This window comes from Delphinus delphis, chromosome 14 (assembly GCF_949987515.2).
Source record: "Delphinus delphis chromosome 14, mDelDel1.2, whole genome shotgun sequence".
NCBI lineage: Eukaryota > Metazoa > Chordata > Mammalia > Artiodactyla > Delphinidae > Delphinus > Delphinus delphis.
Genome location: NC_082696.1, coordinates 8,031,466 through 8,056,301, shown reverse-complemented (window position 1 = coordinate 8,056,301; position 24,836 = coordinate 8,031,466). Strand labels below are relative to the sequence as shown.

General features: G+C 45.0%; 2 protein-coding genes and 2 non-coding genes across 4 annotated transcripts; 1 reads left to right on the top strand and 3 right to left on the bottom strand.

Moving 5' to 3' along the window:
- The first annotated feature begins 141 nt into the window (after positions 1–141).
- ACAT2 (acetyl-CoA acetyltransferase 2) lies at positions 142–13,628 on the top strand. The gene is made up of 9 exons (XM_060029689.2): positions 142–275; positions 960–1,094; positions 4,116–4,297; positions 6,261–6,378; positions 10,043–10,186; positions 11,344–11,466; positions 12,010–12,164; positions 12,734–12,844; positions 13,261–13,628. The coding sequence occupies exons 1-9, from the start codon at positions 221–223 to the stop codon at positions 13,429–13,431; spliced, it is 1,194 nt and encodes a 397-aa protein (XP_059885672.1). The 5' UTR covers positions 142–220; the 3' UTR covers positions 13,432–13,628.
- Positions 13,573–24,274, bottom strand: TCP1 (t-complex 1). The gene is made up of 12 exons (XM_060029688.1): positions 24,048–24,274; positions 22,823–22,908; positions 22,484–22,612; positions 21,165–21,262; positions 20,669–20,779; positions 20,180–20,361; positions 19,656–19,782; positions 15,900–16,075; positions 15,402–15,525; positions 14,898–15,090; positions 14,589–14,752; positions 13,573–13,867 (listed from the first exon to the last, which is right to left on the bottom strand). The coding sequence occupies exons 1-12, from the start codon at positions 24,109–24,111 to the stop codon at positions 13,651–13,653; spliced, it is 1,671 nt and encodes a 556-aa protein (XP_059885671.1). The 5' UTR covers positions 24,112–24,274; the 3' UTR covers positions 13,573–13,650.
- Positions 15,203–15,334, bottom strand: LOC132437472 (small nucleolar RNA SNORA20). Its single transcript, XR_009522055.1, has one exon. It is a non-coding gene; the product is annotated as a small nucleolar RNA SNORA20 (small nucleolar RNA).
- On the bottom strand, positions 20,860–20,997 carry LOC132437473 (small nucleolar RNA SNORA29). The gene has a single exon (XR_009522056.1). It is a non-coding gene; the product is annotated as a small nucleolar RNA SNORA29 (small nucleolar RNA).
- Positions 24,275–24,836: the final 562 nt, after the last annotated feature.

Below are 24,836 nucleotides of genomic sequence, written 5' to 3'. Positions count from 1 at the left end.
CGGCTGGCGGGCTGCGCGCCTGTGAGTCCCAACTCCACAGTCCCGCCCCCTGCCCGGCCCAGCTCCGCCCTCGCGTCTGCGCACCGGCGCCCGCGGAGGCGGTGGGCGGGGCGCTCTGAGGCTCCGCCCCCAGAGCGGCATGTCAGAGGCGGGGCTGGATCTTGCTCACTAGCCGGCTGCACTGGGCCAACCGTAGCTCGAGAGGCAGTAGTGCGGCAGGATGAGTGCAGACTCAGACCCCGTGGTTATCGTCTCGGCGGCGCGGACCATCATAGGTGAGCGGTCGGCGGACCCGGCATGGGGTTTGAGGCGCGAGCTCGGCCCGTCCCGGCCCGGTCGCGGGGACCCCCGGGACCTCCGGGACCCTCGGCACCCGGCACCTCGCGCCTTCCTTGGCCCGCCTGCCTTCCCCGCCCCCTCGTCGCGCGGTGAGGTCCACTCCACTCCGAGTGTTCTGATTGGATTCTTGGGTAGGGCCACTGCGCATCCCGGCTCTCCCATTGGCTGGGGAGACCCCTGATTGGCCAGCCTCAGGAGACGCCACCTCGGCCCTGTGGCCTCAGGGGCGGGGCCACTGGATGGTGGGTGCCGGGGCGTTGGGCAGAGGTCGCGTTAGTCAAAGGAGGATTACAGAGAATTGCCCAAATGTCCTTAGTGTTGTATAGATTTCAAAGGCCCTGGACTCGCGGGAGTGTGGACCCCTCTTGTTAGGAAAGCGTGGGCCGCGCCCATCCGCTCGGATTTGGGGAGTGGATGTGTAGGTTTCTCGCGGGTCCGCGGCTTCCCCGCACGGCCTGGGGGCCGCCTCCCCGGGGTTCGGCTGCTGCAAGGCACCCACGCTCCTCTCTGTGTCCAGACGAGATGCGGTGGGCGCCTGCGCAGGGGGAAAGCACCGGGCCGCCGGTCCCCCGCCGCCCTGGGCGCGCTCTCCATCGCCCTCGCCTTCCCTTCTGTTCTAGGCTCCTTCAATGGTGCCTTATCCACCGTTCCTGTCTATGACCTGGGCTCAACTGTCATCAGAGAGGTCCTGAAAAGGGCCGCTGTGGCTCCCGAAGAGGTATCAGAGGTCATATTTGGACACGTTTTGGCAGCAGGTAACTCCACAGTGACCCCAGCAGAGAGGTCAGGTTGTTGGAAGCAGCCCAGTAACACTCCCCTCCCCCGGCCCCCCACCAACACTCAGAAACTTGTTTTCTTGCCTCCGTAAATTTGCTTACGGAGTTCCCTCTGTTGGAATACCTCCTGTCGCCCCTCTGTCAAGCCCCAACAGTGCTTCTCTCCAGCTTAACACTAAGCGTCTTTAATATACTTTTCCTACATTATCCTAGATCACCGTCCTCCACTGCCTTTTCTTTCTTTAGAAGCAGGGTCAGCCTGACACATGGGAGAGTATGCAGGGCCTTCCGTATTTCCCTAAAGTGTCACACATTCAGTAACAATGTATTGAGTTCCTCTGTGCCCTGCCCTGTGCTAGGTGCTGGGGATAGAGCTCCAACACAGGTTAGTCCTTGCCCGCATAGGGCTCACTTCCGAGCCGGCAAGGTGTGTTGCTGCCAGACTGCCAGACGGGCGCATCACCCCTGGAGGGCTGGCGGAGGTGAATCACCAGTGTCCCAGCTCACTTCTCATTCCCACTAGGTTCACAGACCCACGACCACTGACAATTCCTAATTATTCTTAACTAGTATCACGCTCACTCAGTAGCATAAATTCTAATTACCCCTAGTGATAGTTGGTCACGCTCACTTACGGCCACCTTTTGTCCTTACCTTATCTGAGACCAGGCCCATTTTTCTGTGCCTTTACTTTGTAGTTTTGTAGTTCCTCTTCCTAATTCTCCTTTCTCACCTTGTCCTTTTGGGCAGCCTTAAAGTCGAAGCACGCCACTTTCTCCTGACTCTCCAGGGCTTTAAAGCATATGAGTAACTTTACTGGTGGCCCAAAGGTGGCTGCCTTTGGGCCACTCCCTCCTTTCTTCTTCCCAGACCCACGACTTACTTACTCTGTTGCCATAGGGTCCTCCACTCCTGGTTTCTCTCTTCCATATCTCACCTCACCTCACCTCTCACCTGTGTGGTATCTCCATACAATTAGAATAAAAATAGCAGCTGTGTTTATTGAGGGCCTGCTAAGTGCTGGGCCTTTAAAAACCCCGTGTTTAGTGCTTTCATTAATCCTCTCAGGAAGTCTATTGGATCGTATTCTCTCCATTTTACGAACGAGTAAATGAAAGTTTGAGAGATTGAGTAATTATCCAGGATCACAACCCACATCTGTCCTACCTCCTACGCAGGTACCCTCCAGGGTCATGTAACTAATGTTTACTGAACACCTGCTGCGCTCCAGGCACTGTTCTATCAGCTGGGGATAAACAGGGTTCATATCAGATAGGAATCCTCAGTCTCATGGACCTCACTTTCTGCTAAATGCTAGACCATTAGTTAATTATGTTCACCACTACTCTAAGTAGCTGAAGATGGGGGTTATGAATAAATACATAACATTTTTATAAAGGAGTTATTTACTTAAATACAGATGTAATTCATTGTAGCTTAAAAAGCAGGAACCTTAAATAATATTAATGTCTTCTTTATTAACTAGTATCCTATGAATTTAATTCAGAGAACATTTATTTATTCATTTATTTATTTTTGGCTGCGTTGGGTCTTCGTTGCTGCGCGCGGGCTTTCTCTAGTCACGGCGAGCGGGGGCTGCTCTTCGTTGCGGTGCGCGGGCTTCTCATTGCGGTGGTTTCTCTTGTTGCGGAGCATGGGCTTAGTTGCTCCGCGGCATGTGGGATCTTCCCAGACCAGGGCTCAAACCCGTGTCCCCTGCACTGGCAGGCGGATTCTTAACCACTGCACCACCAGGGAAGTCCCTGAGAACATTTTGATACTGTTTTTTAAATAATTTTTCCTGGGACTTCCCTCGTGGTCCAGTGGCTGAGACTGCACTCCCAATGCAGGGGGCCTGGGTTTGATCCCTGGTCAGGGAACTAGATCCCACATGCCGCAACTAAAGATCCCGCATACCATAACGAAGATCCCGCGTGCTGCAACTAAGACCCGACACAGCCAAATAAATATTTTAAAATAATAATTTTTCCTGCGTCTATTTTCAATCTCAAACTTTAGGCTCCCAGCCTAATCCCAGATTAATAACACCGTCATGAATATAATCCCTAAATTTTTCTCAGTGACCCATTTGCTAGTTCTTTTCCAACAAACTCACTGAGGAGAGGTGTTCGGTATGGGTATACCTGAAATTTGCAATAGAGCGGCCACTGTATAAACACTGACCTGTTGATAACAGATAATGGTGACTGAAGATATTTGAAACTTTCCACTCCACCCCCTTCTCTGCCAACTTAAGTATGTGATGTATTTCTTTCCCATTCCCTGAAGGAAGGGCCCACAGCTGAATTATAGAAAGGTATTGTCAGTTCTGATTTTGTACATATCTCGTTACGTAACCAGTTAATCATGGTGTGATGGATATTAAGCAAGGAAAGAAGTGCTTCTTAGCAGAGGTTTCCTCTTTTAAGTAACCCTCTTATCTGCCCAGGTGTCTTAAGCCATGATCAAGGAAGCAAATAACCGTAGTTAGAAACAGGAATAATGCCGAAGTTCTGCCCTCTGTTTATAAGGGAGTGTGTGCTTATTCAAGCCCTAGAGAAAGATCAGGAAGACAGTTCCTTCTTACAGTATTAATAACTTCTTTGTGGAGAAGAAAGCCGATGTTCATAAATTTTTTAATTTTTTGTTTCACTTTATTTTTTGGCACATGGCACGTGGGATCTTAGTTCCCCGACCAGGGATCGAACCTGCGCCCCCTGCATTGGAAGCGTGGAGTCTTAACCACTGGACCTCCAGGGAAGCCCCGAAAGCTTATATTAATAAAATATCTGTAGAACAGCACAAGACAATATGTATTGAAGGGTCAGACTGGGATGGGTGTGAGGTCCGCACAGGTCTTTGCCTCTGCCAGGAACTCTTGCCTTGGCTGGGAAGTGGCAAGAGACCCAGCTGGCAATCTCCTGATTTTGCATTCACTTTCATCCCAACATTTTATCTTTCTCTTTGATTGCTGGGAGGCCTCTCTGTTCCTTCCTCCAGGTTGTGGGCAGAATCCTGTTCGAAAAGCCAGTGTGGGTGCCGGAATCCCCTACTCTGTTCCAGCATGGAGCTGCCAAATGATCTGTGGGTCAGGCCTAAAAGCCGTGTGCCTTGCAGCCCAGTCCATAGTGGTAGGAGACTCCAGCATTGTGGTCGCAGGAGGCATGGAAAACATGAGCAAGGTAAGGCCTCTGAAGAGATGGCTCTCGCTGACCTCTCACTGATAAACTCTTGTCCACTGCCATAGCAGGGTAGACCAATGGTATCAGAGCTGGAACCAAACAGGGGACAAGTAAAAAACGCATTGAACCTTGATCCCTGCCTGATTATTAATTATTCTTTAAATTGGATGGGAAATCCAGGTTGAAGAAAAAGCCTATCAACCAGTGTGACTGGAACAGAATATATGTTTTTCTAAAATGTTACTGGGGCTTCCCTGGTGGCGCAGTGGTTGAGAATCTGCCTGCCAATGCAGGGGACACGGGTTCGAGCCCTGGTCCAGGAAGATCCCACATGCCACGGAGCAGCTAAGCCCGTGCACCACAACTACCAAGCCTGTGCTCTAGAGCCCGTGAGCCACAACTACAGAGCCCACGAGCCACAACTACAGAGCCCGTGCACCACAACTACTGAAGCCCACGCACTGCAACGAAGAGTAGCCCCCCACTCGCCACAACTAGAGAAAGCCCGCACACAGCAATGAAGACCCAATGTGGCCAAAAGTAAATAAATAAATAAATAAAATTAAGTGTTACTGAAGCGTAAAGTATTTTCTGAATTAAACCTGTAACATTAGTCAGTTGATATACTTCGCTTTAAATTTCTTTCTCATTGTGAGTAAAAGTTGAAAACAGATGATGCCACTTACCTTCCTGCACAGGACAAGGAATATTCCAGGGACCACATTTTGTTGACCTTTGGTAAATATAGAATATGGAAAAGAGGACCACCGAGTAGTGCCTTTCTCCAGTAGGCTTGCCAGGTGGGACTGGTTTCACCAAGTTCCATCCCTCAAATCGGCACAGTGGTGAAAAGGAAAAAATATATCCCCTAGCTTCCTGCAGGAGTTCAGGGTCTCACCTGGGGATCCCGCAGGCAGAGGTCGACTCAGCCCCACATTTGCGGAGGCTCTGGAGGAGGCAGGGTGAAAGTAGCAAACGTAATCGGAGTGATTCTGATGGGACCGTACTAATAGCTGTGCTTGTAAACACGCAGACGTAACAGCCCTTAGTCTTGGTATTATTCCCAGTTTACAGGTAAGGAAACTGAGGCCCAGAGCCTGGACTCCAATAGAGATCTTCTGACTCTTGAGTCTTTCCATTCTCTGATAGCTGCTATCGAGTTGGTAGGAGTTAAGAGGATCCCCTACTGAGAAATCTCTCCCTATCAGTTAATTAAGCAACCTGGTTATTCTCACTGTAGGCATTGTGTCCCATCAAAATAAGTAACACATTGTTCCCATCACTTAAGCCCTTTGATGAGCTCTTCATTTAATAGGCAACTAGTTGCTTCTTTGGAAAGAATAAAGAGCTTTTTAAGGAAATAGGACACAGAATGCGTAGGTTTGTTTGACAGAAGACTGGAAATGGGTGGGGAGGAGAGCAATGGGTCTCCAGGAGTAGGAAGGGTGGAGTAGCCTGTTGATTCCAGGGGTCTTCAGGCCCTGGGCCCTGGGTGGGGAGGAACATGGACTGGAACAGGGGAGAAGGGTCACAAGGGGGACTAGGTGAAGACTGAGGAATCACTGGATAGCTGTTTTGGGTTTTTTTAAACGTATTTATTTTTGGCTGCATTGGGTCTTCGTTGCTGCGCGCGGGCTTTCTCTATTGTGGCGAGCAGGGGCTACTTTTCGTTGAAGTGCACAGGCTTCTCATTGCAGTGGCTTCTTTTGTTGCAGAGCATGGGCTCTAGGCGTGCAGGCTTCAGTAGTTGGCAGGCGGGCTCAGTAGTTGTGGTGCACGGGCTTAGTTGCTCCGTGGCATGTGGGATCTTCCTGGACCAGGGCTCGAACCTGTGTCCCCTGCATTGGCAGGTGGATTCTCAACCACTGCGCTACCAGGGAAGCCCCCTGGATAGTTCTGAGTGGGATCCTAAGGAGAGGACTAGTTACAACCAAGCCTAATCTATTTGTATTGTTGTTTTCAGGCTCCTCACTTGGTTCACTTGAGGACAGGAGTCCGGATGGGGGATACACCGCTAACTGACAGTATGCTCTGTGATGGGCTTATAGATGCATTTCACAACTATCATATGGGCATTACAGGTAAGGCAAACATGGCTGAAAACATACTAACCGTAAAAAGTTTAAAACAGATCCTATAATAATCGGCTTTGCAGGTGCTTTCCTCTTTCAGGGCAGGGACTGTGTCCTAATCATTTTGTATCCCTGATGACAGGGATAGTTCCCATTTGATGAACCGAAGTGGGGACGTATTCCCTCTGTCCTTTGTGACTCCTTGATTGTCAGGGAATGTTAGTAGTGGGAGGTGCCTCAGAGTTCTTCTGGATCAAACTCTCACTTTACCATATGACAGAACAGAGCTCACAAATAGTGGCTTTGTGGCAAAAGCAACATCAGAGATAAACTAGTACTTCTGGTACCTAACTCTTCGTTGCACTACGCAGTCAGGTCTTCATCCGTCTAGAAGGCTCCTGTGGTTTAGGTGTACTGGCAAAGCAACTGGAAGATCAAAAGAACTCCTGTCTTTACTGCACATAATGTAAAACTTAAGAACATTTTAAGTTTTGAGTTAAAGAAACCAACCCTGAGAGGTTAAGCATCTTGCTCAGATGCCTGGCAGCGGCTCTGGTTCTGTGAAAAGAAAAGATAAGGAGGGGAAGGGCGAGGTTCCAGGCAGAGGGAACAGTGTGTGTGAGTGCCTGGAAGGGAGGGAGGGCTTGGAGAGGCGGGGACAGTGAGAAGTTCAGGGCGTCTCTGTCGCTGTGGGACTGACAGCCGCAGCAGAGATGGCTGGGCATCGCGGGCAATGTGTGCTGTACTAGGGCCTAACGTGTCAGTTTCTCAGAGTGCCACAGTCCAAGCTAACTGCCTCAACATCACCGGAGATGGTCATTAAACATTTAGCTCCCCAGCCCTTTCCGAGGTGTCATGGACTGAATTGTGTTCTTCCAAAATTCCTATTCCCTAACCCCCAGGACCTCAGAATGTGACCTGTACTTGGAGGTGGGGCCTTTTAAGGGGTAATTAAGTTGAAATGAGGCTTTCAGCCTGGGCCCTAATTCAATCTGACTCGTATCCTTATCAAAAGAGGAATACCAGAGATGTGGGCACAGAAGACCATGTGAAGATATAGTGAGAAGGTTTCCAAGGAGAGGGCCCTCAGGAGAAAACAAGGCTGCCGGTGCCTTGATTTTGGGCGCCTACCCTCCTGAATTGTGGGAAAATAAATTTCTGTTGCTTAAAAAGAAAAGATAATGGCTCAGGCCATGATGTAGTAATTAGTAAAGACTAGACCTCCTACTATAAACAAGTATAAGACTGGTCAGAATATATCAACCGTTTTCAAACGGCCAACAATCATGCAAAACTGAGCTTCTTGAAAGAAGGGAAAGACCCACTATAACTAGATCTCTACCTGGGGCTGCTTTCCTAACTTTTCATCTGGGGAAAAGTGGCTTCAAAGAACTGGAGAGGTAGAGATCAGAGTCTGGGGCTGCTCAGATGGCTAGGTTTGTGGGGCAGAGCACTGGAGAGAAGAAGAGGAGCTCCAGAAATCTGCTAAGGGTCCCCTTAAGGTTTGGCCAAATGTTTAGCTATGGATGTTCAGGGCAACGCTCTACAAGGCCTAGTAGAAGCAGCTTCTAGGAACATGAATGGAGATTTTTTTTTTTTTTTTGGCTGCTCAATGTGGCATGCAGGATCTTAGTTCCCCGACCAGGGATTGAACCCATGCCCCCTGCAGTGGAAGCCTGGAGTCTTAACCACTGGACCACCAGGGAAGTCCCTGAATGGAGATTTTAGATTGCTGGGGGACACAGAAGTTTTGACCAACAACAGTAGAGACTTTACTGAACCCACTGGACACTCCATTGACATCTAAGAAAGGCCACAGTTTAGGGTAGGGCCCAGGGTAAGGGCTACTCTAGACCCAAACTAATCATCTTAGAAACAAATTTCAAACAAGTTTCTGTTGCGCTTCACAGATACTGTGTTTTTACAAATTGAACGTTTGTGGCCACGCTGTGTCAAGCAATTCTGTCAGTGCCATTTTCCCAACAGCATTTGCTCACCGCAGGTCTCTGGGTCACATTTTGGTAACTTTTGCAATATTCCAACTTTTTCATTTTTATATTTGTTATGGTGATATGAAAAGCCTGGACCTAGAATACCCAAAACAATTTTGACGAAGCAGGAAACAGAAAGATCTTTGATGTTACTGCTAGAACTTGCTGAAGGCTCAGATGATGGTTAGCATTTTTTAGCAATAAGGTATTTTTTAATTAAGTTATGTACATTGTTTTTTAAGATATAGTGCTATTGCACACAAAATACACTACACTAACTTTACAGTGTAGAAATATGGTGGATGCTACTCTAATCAAGTGAGCAAAGCTAACATCACCTGAGATAAACTCCCACTTGTATCCTGATAAGATTCAGTGAGGGACTTCCCTCGTGGTGCAGTGGTTAGGAATCCCCCTGCCAATGCAGGGGACATGGGTTCGAGCCCTGGTCCGGGAAGATCCCACATGCCACGGAGCAACTAAGCCCGTGCGCCACAACTACTGAGCTTGCGCTCTAGAACCCGTGAGCCACAACTACTGAAGCCCGTGTGCCTAGCCTGTGCGCTGCAACAAAGAGAGGCCACCACAGTTAGAAGCCCGTGCATCCCAATGAAGAGTAGCCCCCGCTCGCCGCAACTAGAGAAAGCCCTCGCAAAGCAACGAAGACCCAACACAGCCATAAATAAATAAATAAATAAATAAATAAATAAATGATTCAGTGAGAAGATAGTATATAATCATCGTTCAGTGCTTTCACACATAATCTAATCTTGAGGAAACATGAGCCAAACAAACCCAAATTGATGACATCTGACAAAATAACTAGCCCCTGCCCTTCAGAAATATCAAGGTTAAGAAACACAGAGACAGGGACTTCCCTGGTGGTCCAGTGGTTGGGACTCCTCGCTTCCAGTGCAGGGTGCGGGTTCCATCCCTGGCGGGGGAACTAAGATTCCCACATGCTGCGTGGCCAAAAAAAATAATAATAAAAATAAAAACATGGTTTCCTAGAACTACTGAGCCTCACATAGCACATCATAAACTTTAAAATAAAAAACAAAACACAAAGTCTAAGGAGGTGTTCCAAATAAAAAGAAACTAAAGAGATGGACGGTGAAATGCAGTGCGTGATCCTGGACTGGACATTACTGGACTGAACAAATAAATTAGCTCTAAAGGGCATCATTGGGTCAATAGGTGAAACTTGAATATGGACTAAGAATTAGATAATAGTATTTTATCACTGTTAAATTTCCTGATTTTGGTAGCTGTGGTTGTGTAAGAAAATGGCCTTTGTGGGGGGAAAATATACAGTGAAATTAAAATTTAGAGATATAGGGGCATGGTGTCTACAACTTTCCATCAAATGGTTCAGAGAGAATGATAAAGCAAATGGGGCAAAAAATATGAACTGGTGAAGCCACATAAATGAAATTTCCGAAAGTTATTTTATAGAAAGGAAAAGAGAAGGAAGGAAGCAAAGAAAGGAAATGGCTTCTTAAGAATCACTGCAACGTTTCCACGTTCAGTGGGAGGCAAGATTGCCGCAGAGCACTGTCTCAGTCCACCAGCGAGCTTGCCATTGTTGGGCCTCAGTGCTTGTTTGAAGGTGAAAAACTTGAGCTACCAAAAGCCAGTTCCTAAAAATGTTTGGTTTTTGCTTTATTGTTTTTCTTTCACAGCTGAAAATGTAGCCAACAAATGGCAAGTGAGTAGAGAAGATCAGGACAAGGTTGCAGTTGTGTCCCAGAACAGGACAGAAAGCGCACAGAAAGCTGGCCATTTTGACAAAGAGATTGTACCGGTTTTTGTATCTTCTAAAAAAGGTGGGTGTGTAAGTCATAAAGGTGTTTTTATATATATAAATTTACTTACTTATATTTTTGGCTACGTTGGGTCTTTGTTGCTGCGCACGGGCTTTCTCTAGTTGCGGCGATCGGGGGCTACTCTTTGTTGCGGTGCACGGGCTTCTCATTGTGGTGGCTTCTCTCATTGTGGAGCACGGGCTCTAGGCACACAGGCTTCAGCAGTTGTAGCTCGCAGGCTCTAGACCACAGGCTCAGTAGTTGCGGCAGGCGAACTTCAGTAGTTGTGGCACATGGGCTCAGTAGTCATCGCTCACGGGCTCTAGAGCTCAGGCTCAGTAGTTGTGGCACACGGGTTTAGTTGCTCCGTGGCATGTTGGATCTTCCCGGACCAGGGCTCGAACCCGTGTTTCCTGCATTGGCAGGGGGATTCTTAACCACTGCGCCACCAGGGAAGCCCAGTCATAATGGTTTAAACATCAACGGGGCTATTTATAAGTAAATTATTAATATTCAAAAGAATAACATATAGGAATGTTTATACATCGTGTCTCAGTTGTCTTTCAGGTTGCAAAGATATATTCAGGATAGATCTGAATGTGAGGCAGGGAAGGAGACATGGGAGGCTGTGTCAGCATCCAGACACTTTTCGCCCAGGGTCTCCACATGGCTGTGTAGATGGAGCGTTTTAGGAGAAATTGGAGAAAGCAGCCGACCTTTCTATGCCTACAGGCTCAATCTCCTCCGAAGCAAATGTCCATTACTTCCTGTTGCTTCTGTGTGTGTTTCATATTTGAGGGTGGATCTTCTGGGGTCACTTAGCTATTCTCTAACATGGAACGCTCTAGTCAAGTTCTGTTACTGATGACTGACATCGATTATGCCCAGCCTTTATGAGACTGGCTTTGACACCCTAGATCCAGTCAGTTGTAACCAGCCAAGACCTATATACCCCAAATCTTAGCAACCTTTTAAGCAAAGAAGTCCCTGTAACTGCCTTCCTCAGAAAGGGCTGTCTGGATATGGAAAACATGTCTTTACAATAATTTGTACTAGTGTGTACTTTCCTATTGGAATAAAAGTATTTTATAATAAACCTTTTCTTCCAAATGTGAATCCTTCTATATCACGTCTGAGGAACTGTACTAATCTTGGGTAACGATTTTCCCTTTTCTCAGGTCTTACTGAAGTTAAAACAGATGAGTTTCCTCGCCATGGGAGCAACATGGAAGCCATGTCTAAGCTAAAGCCTTGCTTCCTTACAGATGGAACAGGAACCGTCACCCCAGCTAATGCTTCAGGTTAGATTTTCTGAAGGGCAGTTGTGGGAGTATTATCTTCTGCTAGGTCTACTAAGTTAATACCTTTTTAATTTCATTTCATCAATTATTTATACACAAATTACTCTAAAACCTTGTTTTCGTTGCTTTAGGAGAAAATGTAGTTTTGATCATGTTTCTTCATATTTAGATTTATGACTTAACCTGTACAACACACTGCAAAGTGGATTTGGTTTCCTTGCAGTATCCTAACGAGACACCAAGTGAAAAAGCAAATTAGGGAACTCCAGATTTTATCTACCACCTCTGTCCTTTTCCAAAACCCGGAACTCCCATTACCTCCTATGAGGTCTGGGCTATTTCTTCCATTTCTTTTCATTAATCTCCCCTCCCCCACTGCTTTAACCTTTCCACTCTTTATCCCATTGGAATGTTCTGTGTCTGTTATATCATCTTGTCAAAAGGTATTAACTTAACCCATGTCTTCAGGTGTTGGAGAAAGTAGACACAGGTATGTAACTTAGTGAGCACTGTTGTGGAAATTAAGACATTCATATTTTACAGGAATAAATGATGGTGCTGCAGCTGTGGTTCTTATGAAGAAGTCAGAAGCTGATAGCCGTGGGCTTACATCCCTAGCACAGATAGTTTCCTGGTCACAAGCAGGTGTGGAGCCTTCCATTATGGGAATAGGACCAATTCCAGCAATAAAGCAAGCTGTGAGTTTAATTTCCAATGTTAGCACCTGTCCTTTTTGTTGCTAAAGCCTCTTTGGGACCAGACCAGTAACTTGTAAATGCTTATTAACTTCTACCTCCTTCAAACCTTCGCTCAGATCCTTCCCACTCCAAAATGCCGAGACTGAGCTTGATTTTATTTTCATATTTATTCCTATCAGGCTTCACTTGCATTGTCTCAAAAGGAGACATCCTCCCGTTAGCCGTAACTGAGCTTATTCACTTACTTATATCTATAGTGTTCTTTCCCTTCCGCGAAGAGCAGGCCGCATTTGGCTCATCTGCTTTATAGGGCAACTAGTTCTGCTCTATAACCTCACGGCCACGTGTTAAGCGGTTCAAATTTGAAGACAGTATAGAATTTCCAAGGGGTTTTATCCTTAAACCTTTTAGAATTGGTGTCACCAAGGCAAAATGTGTTACCGCTTGGAACTCAGAGTGGCATTTTCAAGAGATCCTTCAATATCATACAGTATATTCTGCTTCTACACCTACAATGAAGAATGGTTCCACTTGAGATTTTAGCTCTCTTCCATTAACCTTTCCTTTAGGTTGCAAAAGCAGGCTGGTCGCTGGAGGATGTTGACGTATTTGAAATCAATGAAGCCTTTGCAGCCGTGTCTGTTGCAATAGCTAAAGAACTTGGATTAAACCCAGAGAAGGTAAACCTGAGCACGCAGTCCTGACGAGAGCTTGCAAATGAACATTCACAATGCGATCTTAACACTGTAAACAGCAAAACACAGGATGTGTCCCAGGTACTGGCCATACAGTAAGGGGTGGGTGCTAGGTAAGTTCCTGATGGACTTGGGAGTTCACTTATTTTATTGCTTCCTAAGGCAAAAAAACTTGTGTGCATTAGTTCACTTCCCACAGGAAGAGGGTATTTTCAGTCTTAAACTAAGGTAGTCAGAATGGATGCCACAAGGGTACAAATCACTTCCTAAGCAACTTGAACTAAAAACTGAATTTGAAAGGGTAGTTAACTGGTATGACATTAAGAGGAAAAAGACAAGTCTGGGATTCTAACTTTATGTCCAGAGAAAAATAAATGATACGAATCTTATGTACCCCTTAGGTCAACACTGAAGGAGGAGCTATAGCCCTGGGCCATCCTCTTGGAGCATCTGGCTGCCGGATTCTCGTTACCCTGTTGCACACGATGGAGCGCAAGGGTGGACATCGTGGGGTTGCTGCCCTGTGCATTGGGGGTGGGATGGGAATAGCAATGTGTGTTCTGAGAGGATGAAACTGCTTAACCATTAATTATGCTTAAACTAAACGTGAACCTCGTTTCTTTTTAAACTAATAAAATACTAAGTTAGTGAAATCAGAGGACCAAAGTGAGGATGGAAACTATCTCCCACTTCATAAGAATCCCAAGACTTGACAGCTTTTTGCACTTTAATGTGTAATACTCGAGGTACAACAAGATAAATGCATCTAACATTGTCATAAATAAAAGACATCAGTCATCAAGGGCTCCAGAGTGAACAGCATCTTCGTAACCTCCATGCTTATCATCTTTGCTTTCTGGGTGTAATTTAATAAGATCATCAATTCGAAGAATGGTAATTGCAGCTTCAGTTGCAAATTTCAAACTTTTAACTTTAACTATGGTTGGTTCAAACACCCCTGCTTGTTTGTTGTCTCGGGGTTTACCATTGACCAAGTCAAGACCAATCCTGCAATTTAGAAAAAAACCTATTAAATGGCCTCTTTCATAGTTCACACCCATCCTATTCCACTCCTTTAAAAGTTGACTAGGGGGACTTCCCTGGTGGTCCAGTGGTTAAGACTCCACATTCCCAATGCAGTGGGCCTGGGTTCAATCCCTGGCCAGGGAATTAGATCCCACATGCCACAAATAAGAGCCCGCCTGCTGCAACTGAAGATCCTATACGTCGCAACTAAGCGCAGCCAAATAAATATTTAATATTTACTAGGCGCAGCCAAATAAATATTTAAAAAGTTGACTAGGTGGTAGTCTCATTAGTGCCAGCTATTCCATTCAAATGTTAACCTTGGGAAACGCTGGGACCTTACAGTAGATCCCTATAAGTCTAAAGTAATTGATTATGGATAAACAAATTCAGCACTGAAAGAGGTGTAGAAAGCCTCGATGGTAGTAAAGAAATTGTTTCTAAACATCATTTAATATCTTAAAAGGAGGTTGCTTAAAAACAGGTATGGACCACCCAAAAATAATTTCCTCTCTGGAACCTTCCTACTGTAGGTAAATGACTCTACCCACAGCAGCAGGGAAAGGTGAGGAATCCGATCTGATAACTAAGACACACACCAATGCTAATAATCACTAGTCATCATCCTTCGTGAGTTTAAAACAAAAACCAAACTACCATATATGACATACAGGTGACAATGAAAAATGTCAAGTATGCTTACCATTTGAGATTTTTGCGTTCTGGGTTAACCTGAGCCTCATTATGAAAAGCTCTTAATTTTGCAACCAGATCTATGGAGTCTTGGGCAGCATTAACGGCCAGAGTGTTGGGAATAACAAGAAGAGACCTTGCGAACTCGGCAATAGCGAGCTGCTCCCGGGAGCCCTGAGAACAAAGACAATGAGGTGTCTTCACAGAAGGAAGAAAATTAACACCCACAGCGGCAGCTAAGGTCGCAGAAGAGACGTATTCATGTGAACAAAGTGCCGTGCCCTTCCAGAAATGAAAACGGGCTTCCAGATGCTCTTACCATGCTGGTTGCGTAGTTTTCGAGGTATATGGACAGGGCCGCCTCTACGGCGCCGCCACCAGGAACCACAGATTTCGACTCCAAAACTCTCTTCACCACACAAAGCGCATCATGTAAAGAGCGCTCCATCTCGTCACACATGAAATCGTTTGCGCCGCGTAAGATGACCGACGCAGAGGTACGAGCCTTAGTGCTATTTCAAAAACAGGGAAATTCTCAAATCAATGCTTTAATAAATCCATGCAGAAATTCAGTCTAAGTGCCTTGATTAAATCCTGCTTACACAGGACATTTAGACACGGAAGCAATGTCTAGACCATGGAGAAGAGATGAAATGGTTACTTCACCTCAATTTACAATGGCCCAACATTATTTTATCCCATGCGTATAACTGCTTATATCACTGACAGACTATATAGCAGCAAATAAATGGGAAGGTAACCTATTTTCACTCATTAATAAATAAAATCTGTAGAGCTTTATAATTTAGAAAGTAGCTCTTACTTTTTAATCAAGATCAGTTCATCATCGCAAATTCTCTCCTGTACCACCTCTTCTGCTTGTCCCAACATTGAAGCTTCAAAAGTTTCTTCACCTTCCAAATTGGCCAGGGTCGACAGAATAGTTGCTATTAAAGTAATTACAAAGATCTGTAAACACTGTTCTTTCATGAGTATTTTCAAATCCTGCCTTAGATTCAGACACATGTATTTATGATAGAGGTGTCATATAAAGGTAAGGTTAAGGTTTACAGTTAAGCATCAGGCAACCAACTGTCCTTTTATCCTAAGATGGAACCATGTCACTTTGAGGTGGAGCAAGTAAAAGAACTTGCCCAGTTACATAAAAACACGCCTCTATACACATTATCTGTAGCACAAAGCACTAAGGGAGTAAAAAGTAAAAACTGTTACGTTTCTGGAGCTGCTTATTGTTAACATCCAATGTAAAGGGACACGGTCCTGGGTAGTAACAGTATCCGAGAGCCGGCAGGAGACTCACCTCCGGAAGCTTTAGCAACGCGTTTAAGGTCCCTTTTTAAAACTCTTCGAACTGCCATAGCACCAGTCTCCACAAAATACTTCAGACACATGTCGTCAATTCCACCAGTGGTTAGAATAACATTGGCACCAGTTGCCAGGATCTTCTGGATTCGCTCCTTGGTGATATCTGACTCTCTACAAAGACAAGTATTTGAGTAGTAACCTAAAGTTATCTGCTGTGTTTGTTATGTTAAATACAGCTCGAACTTCCATTAAGTATTTTTCACAAAATAATTGCAGATTAAATTATATTAACTAGGGACTTCCCTGGTGGCACAGTGGTTAAGAATCCACTTGCCAATGCAGGGGACACGGGTTCGAGCCCTGGTCTGGGAAGATCCCATATGCTGCGGAGCAACTAAGCCTGTGCGCCACAACTACTGAGCCTGCGCTCTAGAGCCCGCAAGCCGCAACTACTGAAGCCTGTGCACCTAGAGCCCGCGCTCTGCAACAAGAGAAGCCCCCACAATAAGAAGCCCCCGCTTGCCACAACTAGAGAAAGCCCGCGCACAGCAACAAAGACCCAATGCAGCCAAAAAAAAAAAAATTTATTCTCTCCCTTCTATGACCAGAATTTAAATCGGTCCAATTTACAGAAAAGGGATTAAAAACTACCAGTTAGCTCTCCCCCACCCCAATTTGAGCTCTTAACCAAGAACTGTGGTTAGAAAGGAAGCAGCGTCCCTGCCTTCAAGGATCTGGGACAACCAAACTCCAGGGCTAATGTTACTCAGTGCAGTACAGAGACTACAAGTGCATGAGAGCCATGCATCCAGCCTGGCAGGTGGGACAAGGAAAGCTAAAGGTCTGGAGTTAATACAGGGGTCCAGAGTTGAAACTGCAGGTGGGATCAAAAAGTGAAGAACCTTGTAGGTTCTTGTTAGTCTTGTAGGGATGTTAGTGTGAACTGAGAAGGTGTTTAATATTTTTAAGTGAAAGTAACGTTATCAGTCTGTGTTTTCAAAAGATGAAGGAATGAAGACAACAAGGTGATAACTGGAGGTGAATCTATCTGAGAATAGATGGCCTGAGCAGATAAGTCAAAGTTTATGGCTTGGGTAACTGGGAGGTTCAGCCACTGACTCCTGGAGTGAAATAAATGCTAAAAGGTTGGGCTGCAAGATGACAGAGTTCCTGTTTCAACAAGATGAGTCTGAAGCCCCTGGGATACTCAGGTGAAACTGCCAGAAGGAAATGGAAATCCCAAACTATGGGAAACATACACAGATTTGAAAAATAGCCAATACAGAGACAGCTGAGACCATTTTACTCATTCAAAGAATAGTAGATGAGATCAAAGGATCTTAATAAAATGAGTTAAAGGTGAACCTCAAAATAAAACTCTGTATATACACTAAACAAATACTGCACGTCAAACATGATACTAAAGATGGGGGCTACAAAGCAAAGGAAATGATTCACCCTCTACCTTCACAGAGCTTACAATTGCAGACACAGAAATATAGCTAGAAACTGTGCTTAAGCCCCAGGAAGACAAAGTATAGGAGCTCACAGCAGAGAATAATTCAGATTGAGGGGGAAAGAAAAGCTTCTTTTGAGAGATTTATCAACTAAAAAATAAACTAAAAAATTAACCAGTCAAAACAAGTAGGCACGGGCTTCCCTGGTGGCGCAGTGGTTGAGAGTCCGCCTGCCGATGCAGGGGACACGGGTTCGTGCCCCAGTCCGGGAAGATCCCACATGTTGCGGAGCGGCTGGGCCCGTGAACCATGGCCGCTGAGCCTGCACATCCGGAGCCTGTGCTCCACAACGGGAGAGGCCACAACAGTGAGGCCCGCGTACCACAAAAACGAAAACAAAAACAAAAACAAGTAGGCACAGAATATATTTTGGGCAGACGAAGGAAAACTCTTAGGGGCCTGCGGAAGTAGAGCTTTGGTGGATTCTAGTTTCAGCCGTGGTAGAGCACAATAAAAAGAGTTATATAAGGAATTTAAAAACCTATCCTAGAGCTTCCTTGGTGGCGCAGTGGTGAGTCCGCCTGCCGACGCAGGGGACACAGGTTCATGCCCCGGTCCAGGAAGATCCCACATGCCGCGGAGCGGCTGGGCCCGTGAGCCATGGCCGCTGAGCCTGCGCGTCTGGAGCCTGTGCTCCGCAGCGGGAGAGGCCACAACAGTGAGAGGCCCGCGTACCGCCAAAAAAAAAAAAAAAAAAAAAACAACACAAAACCTATCCTAGAGTGAAGGGGAAGCCTCCAAAAGGTTCTGGCCTTGCAAGCAATGAGATCCACTTGGCTGCTGTGAGAAGAATAGCCTGGGCGGGAACAAGACTGAAACCAAGACGACCAGCTTGGGTGCCTCTCCAATAGTCTGGGGCAAGAAAATGGAAATGGAAAAGTAGGTGAATTTGAGATTTAATTTATAGATAGAAATCAAGTGGTCTTGATGACAGATTAGAAAGGGAAAGAGTATTAAGTAAAAAGGAGTTACAGACATTTCCCAGTCTTCTGCCTGAATAGAGGGGTCCCTAACTAAAATGGCAAAGAGCAGATTTGGGGGTATCATCACAAGTTCAATTTTAGACATAATGACTTTGAGATGCTTAAGAAGCATTCAATCAATTAAAGCTCAGAGAAATAGATTTGGGAGTCTCCAGCACAGAGACGTTGGCCACGCAGGCACAGGAATAGATGAGGTAGTATCACAAAACTGCTCTATCCTCGGAAAGTCTTTCAAGCAGTCAAAGGCTTGATAAAGGTCAAGCGGAAATTGAACATGTCTAATGAATTTCACAGCCGTGATCACTAGTGACCTGAGCAAGCGGTCCTCCAGTGGAGAACACAGTTGAAGAGGGTATGAGAAATAGAACACCAGGAAGGTTTTTGTGTAAATCACTCGTGACATCTGGCTATGAAGAACTGAGGAAGGACAGAGTAATTGGAACACCTGGGGGCACAAGAGGCTTTTATTTAGGGATAAGAGAGGTACAAGTGGAATCCAGAAAGGAACGAAGAGTAGAATTAGCAGTTGAAGATGCAGTTGAGAAAGAATAATAGAGGAAGCAAGACTCTAAAAGCAGAAGGCAACAGGCTCTGAATACTTATTCTAGAGGGGCTGACCTGTGATGGAAAGAATACACATGCAGATAGTTAAGAGTACATCTTGGGACTTCCCTGGTGGTCCAGCAATTAAGACTTCGTGCTTCCACAGCAGGGGATGCGATCCCTGGTTGGGGAACTAAGATCCCGTGTGCCGCATGGTTCGGCCAAAAAACAAAGGAAAAAAAAGGGAGTACCTCTTCCCGACTAGCTCTCTAGCATGCCAGTCAATAGATATGGACGTATGAACTACCTGGTACCTGGCAGAATCAACACTATACTGTTTGGTTCTTGTACCACTTGAGGAAACACATTCCTGGATGCATCAATATACTCATAAAACCAAAATTCCACAGAACGTTGATTTTCATGTATCACTCAAATCTCTCTTAAATCATCACCATGTTTTCTAATTTTCCAAACAGTTTGGGTAAAATATAGTTTGACTTCAGTTAAAACTTTGGTTAAAAACGTTAATATTTAAAGTCCTCCAAGACACTCACTTGAAAACAAAAAAACTACTTGCCTAATCATCATACCCTGCTACCTATTAGACCTACCACTCATTCTTTTTAGTTTACTGTCACCTGCTCTAAAAAAGGGTACTTTACAAACATCCCCTGTCCAAGGTCAAAAATGAATCTCTCAACATACCTCTGTCTAATCTGGTCCAGTTTTTCAGGGTCTGTAATAACCACTTGTACACCAAGCTTCATTTTTGTTTTCTGCAGGCTGAAGTCAAGGCAAGCAATTTTTGCATTCACTATTCTCTTGGGCATGCCTAAAATTGAACATAACGTTAAGTACCTTTACAGTAACTATAACATTGTTACCTTTTATAAAACACACCTATCCTTAGAGATCTGCAGAGATTTTAAATTGTTGTATGTAAACGAATTTGGCTTTTATTACTTTTACCCTTAGAAACAAACACTTAAATGGCATTAAACACACGTGTTTTCTTTTAATTTGCATTTTTCTTAAGTTATATGTAATTAAATTACAAAAGAGGAATTGGCAACATTATGGACCATTTCCTTTTTCTCTGGGCTTCACTAAAGAACAGTAAATGCACATCCTGGATAGTTCACCTGAAAATGTAGTTATACAGTCCACAAACAGCTAACTTTATCCTTTAGTATTCTCGTTACACGACCAAATCAAACCATAAGCCTTACCCTGGGATCCCACCACACAGTTGAGTGCATAGCCATTGATGAGCATACTCTCCATCTGACTTCTCCCATGGGCTTTCAGAATATTAATGGAATTGACTGGATAGCGAGGCTGGCCTCTGACATCCGTGTATTTAACAGCAAGTACAGCGTCTACCACCATATTAGCAAAGAAATCTCCACTTCTAAGCCAACAGTTAAGGAGAACAACAGACTCGGGATGGACAGCGGGTGCACATGAAAATCAAGGGTAATTCAAAGGCACTTCCTTTTAGCAATCTCATCAAAGAAACAACCATTATATACGCCACCAAAATGTTAGAGTACTATTTATCACTATCTGCATACTACTTTTACACATACTTTGTATTACTTTTCCCCCTAGAAAAGGAGGGAACAGGCAATTTCCATACAGCATCATCTGGCAGAAAAACTAACACAGCGTCTTACTTTTAAAAAAGCCTACACTTTACTGGACCATCAGAAGGATACATTCCAATGATTTTGGAAGACATCGATGTCTTAGCAGCATTGATCAGGCAATCCTTTCCAAGTTCATCAGTGTTAATAATTAGATTCTCACTGATATAACGCACTGCTTCCCTGTTTGAAGTGTGGGGAAGAAAACAAATTCACTACTCAAAATTTTTGCTTTATCATTGTGTCAGGATGTCAGAGGCATCAATTTTCTGTTCAGCCATTTCATATAGGAGGAGGACACAAATAATCCTCCCTCTTCAGATCACGGCAATTTTAATCTATCCCATAAGCATAGCCACTAAATCTATTATTAGAAGATAACGTGGTAGTCAAATGGGAAGAAAAGGATACTGGCCCAACTTCCTACTTCAAATATTTACTTAAATGCTAAAATACAACTTTTTCAAAGTAAGATTTAGTCATTAATTGAAACATTTAAAGAACAGACTGTTGGCAACTATTACATTAAATAATATATAAAATTTTCTCTGAATGTAAACAATCTTACTTGCAAGCAAGTCGATAGCCACTAATAACTGATGTGGGATGAATTTTCTGTTTGACAAGTTCATCTGCATTTTTTAGAAGTTCTGCTGCAATAATAACCTGCAGAGAAAACATCCATTACTCTCACAATAGCCTTTCATTACGTGCAACACATATGTACAAACAACACTAACACGCATCAGATATTAAGAACCAGAACGGTAACAGTGGTGAAATGCATAACTGCTTATTAGAAACCAGAAAAAGACACCCCTACACGGTATTGTATACGCAAATAGCTAAAGCCAGATAAGAGTCAGTACAACAATAGGAGACACATCCATTACTCTTCAAGATGAAGTGCTCAACATAAGCTAAATGAAGAGCCTGACCACTCAGATTATCTGTACTATTTATTTATTTATTTGGCTGTGCACAGCTTGCAGGATATTAGTTCCCCAACCAGGGATTGAACCCAGGCCCTCGGCAGTGAAAGTGCGGAGTCCTAACCACTGAACCGCCAGGGAATTCTTGATCTGTACTATTTTACGTTATTATTTTAAAAATCATCCTTCTAAGTACACCAAAAATTATTTTTTAATTAAAAAAAACTTTGAAAAAATTTAGTCTGCATCTTTTGGGGGAAATTATAGTTATACTTTAAAAACTACGTTATCATAAACAAGTTACTGAACAAAGACCATTATCATTATTTTAGAAGAGATAGATTTCATTCTTCCATGGCTTAAAGTTTAATCTAGAAACAACCATCTTCTACCACAAACCACTGCTTGTTTCTTTACAGCAAATTATTATTTGCTCCTCACCAAATAATAGTGTTTCTACTACATCAGGGTGCTGGGTGATCTTCAAGGAGTTTAAATCATGTTACTGATCGTGTTTACAAACTTTCTCAAACTCCCATTTGAACTCATGAGATCACTTGTTAGCCTTTAAAATATAAAAACATGTTGTTTTTAAAAAACTGGTAAGGTTTTAGGAATTCCTGGGCCTCAGGCTGTGAGGGGAGGAGAAAAAAAAGACACTTTTTTTTCCTTTAAAAAGAAACCATTAAAAAAAATTCTGCGTGATGCATGAATAATAGCTGAGAAAAAATTCGTAAAACTCGCAAAAACATTTAAAGTGAGGATTATATTAAATTATCTCTTAAGTTTCTTTTCTACTTGAATTGTACAAACTAGCTATAACCACAAGTCTTCAAATTTTGTTTCTGAACCACTACCCCCAAAACAAATGACTTACCTCTGGCTTCACTTTCTGAAAGTTTGATTTTAAAAGGTATACTAGTATTTAGCCATTAGTCCATTAGTCTTTACCTACCACGGAGGTAGTTCCGTCTCCCACTTCTTTGTCTTGCAGGTCAGCAAGCTCGCAAAGAACTCTGGCTGCAGGGTGTTCCACCTCCAGTAACTTCAGGATGGTCGCACCATCATTAGTAATGGTTACATCCTAAGAAATTTCCCGGGAAAGAAAAACTGACATAATCACCCACAGAAACAGAATATCCCCTAAGTTAGAACAACCCCATTATAATACATTCACCTTCGGTATACCTTTCAACACTAGCATCCTGATAAAAACAAAGAATTTACAAAGCAAGGTGTTTATGAACCGTTTTTTTCCCTTAAAGTCACTAACACGATGTTTAGATATACTTACACCAATATCATCCACTAACATTTTATCCAAGCCAACTGGACCAAGAGAACTTTTCACAATATTGGCAATCGAAGCTGCAGCCATGACTGCAGAAATGAAAGAAAGAAATTAGAAAATCCTTGATTCCAAGGACAATCATTTCAGCCTAAAAGAAGTAAGTGACATGCAACAGCCTCTGAATTTTTCAAATCTACAAATCCGTCCCAATTTGAAAATTAGCTATTAAAAGTCTAATACGGGGAGGGGAGTGGCTAGTAACACAGAGTCTGAATTCAACAGCCAAGGGGACGCCAAGTGTTGTAGAGAGTACCCACTTTATTGTCTCATAAAATTAAAACATAATCTACTCTTCGACATTTCAGATTCTTCCACTCCACACAGAACAGAAATAAATACGTATCAGCCTTTTCCTTCAGACTCTGGCAGGTTTAAGAAAAAAAAAGTTCTATTAAAATTAACAAAACTTTGTGAATCAAAAAAGCGGTAATCCAAAGGTTCTGACTATACTTCAAATTTGCTTATGACAAAAATAGGAATCTATCAAATGACAGTACGAGGGACTGGCATTCGTGACTTCTGAAGTGTAAACCATCTCAACAATGCTTTAAGCGGTTAAAATCTACTAGATAAAATGTGTTTATCATTTAACATTCAACAAAAACTTCGTCAGCTAGCTTTGTTACAAGAAGTGGTCAGCGACAGGTGGGGTACGGACTGAATCGGCAGGGGGACCACGGGCAAGTCGTCTTGAAGAGTGGCTGATGGCCATTCGCCCCTCAGTAAAACGAGCCGTTAAAGCCAGTTCTTCCTGGTGAATGGCCCTAAAAGGAGACCCAGAGATTGCGGTGGACACCCTTCCTGATTAGCATCAAGACAAAAGGGCGCAGGGCACCCGGCTCTCTGGGACTCGAGGCACGGCGGCACGTGTCGGTGCGCGGAGCCCGCCCTCCAGGTCGGGGCGCGCCTCGCCAGCCTCACGACCGCAGCATCCGGGCAGCTCTAGTTAAAACCGCGCTGCGCCCTCGGGAATGCCGCGCTCCGGGAAGAGGGCGCTGCCGCCCCGAAGCGCCGAGACCCGCCGCGGGTCGGAGACGCCGCCCGTGCCACCCGGGGGGCTCTTTCTGGGGAGAGAAGGGAAGGCGTGAGCACGGCAGCCACTGCCCCAGCGAGGCAGGGGAGGGTGGCGCACCGCCGCGGGCCCGCCGCAGGCCTCGCCCGCCCTTACCGTTCTGGGAGCGGATCGCCTCCCCAGTGCTGCGGTCCCCGAACACGGACAAGGGCCCCTCCATCTTCGCGGCAGGGCACACGTCGAGTTTCACTCACACCGCGGGCAGCAAGCGTCTTGTTCCTGGGCCGGGCGACGGCCACAGCAGCGGCGACTCCGTGGAGCTGGCCTGCGCTACGCCGCGAGAGCTACTGGGAATTCCACTCCTCCCAGCTCCCTGGCCGGGCCGCGGGGCAGGGCGGGAAAGAAAAATGGGGAGGAGGGTGGAGAATCGTGAACGCGCAGGAAGTGAGGACCCTGAAGGGGGCGGATCCAGCACTTTCGCTCAATTAGAGAGCGAATGAGAAGGGCGCGAAGGTAGGAGGGCGGAAGTCAGTATCTCGGACCGCTGGAGGAAGAGGGCGCCGGGCCGAAGTTTTCCCTACTACGCACAAATTGCGCGTGCGCGTTTGCACATTCTAGTGCCTTCTAGAAAAGGTGGTCGGTAGGGCGGAGTTCTGTGACGGAACGGGGAGGCGGGGTAGAGCCGTGTAAGGTAGAGCCGGGGTTCTGAGCGAGTCTTGGGGGTGTATAAATCGGCGTTCTTGTTTTACTTAAATGTATGAGCTAGCTAGGAGAGCACGCGACAAGTAGCAGGCTTTGTTCCCGGGCTCACGGGTATAAGCTTCATGGGTCATGTGGGAAAGCGACAACCACCGTTTCTGAAAACTGCATCTCGCGCTGCCCCGTTCTCCCAGAGCCCAAATGGCCTGTGCGTGTGTGTCTCCGTGTGTGTGTGTCCGACAATGA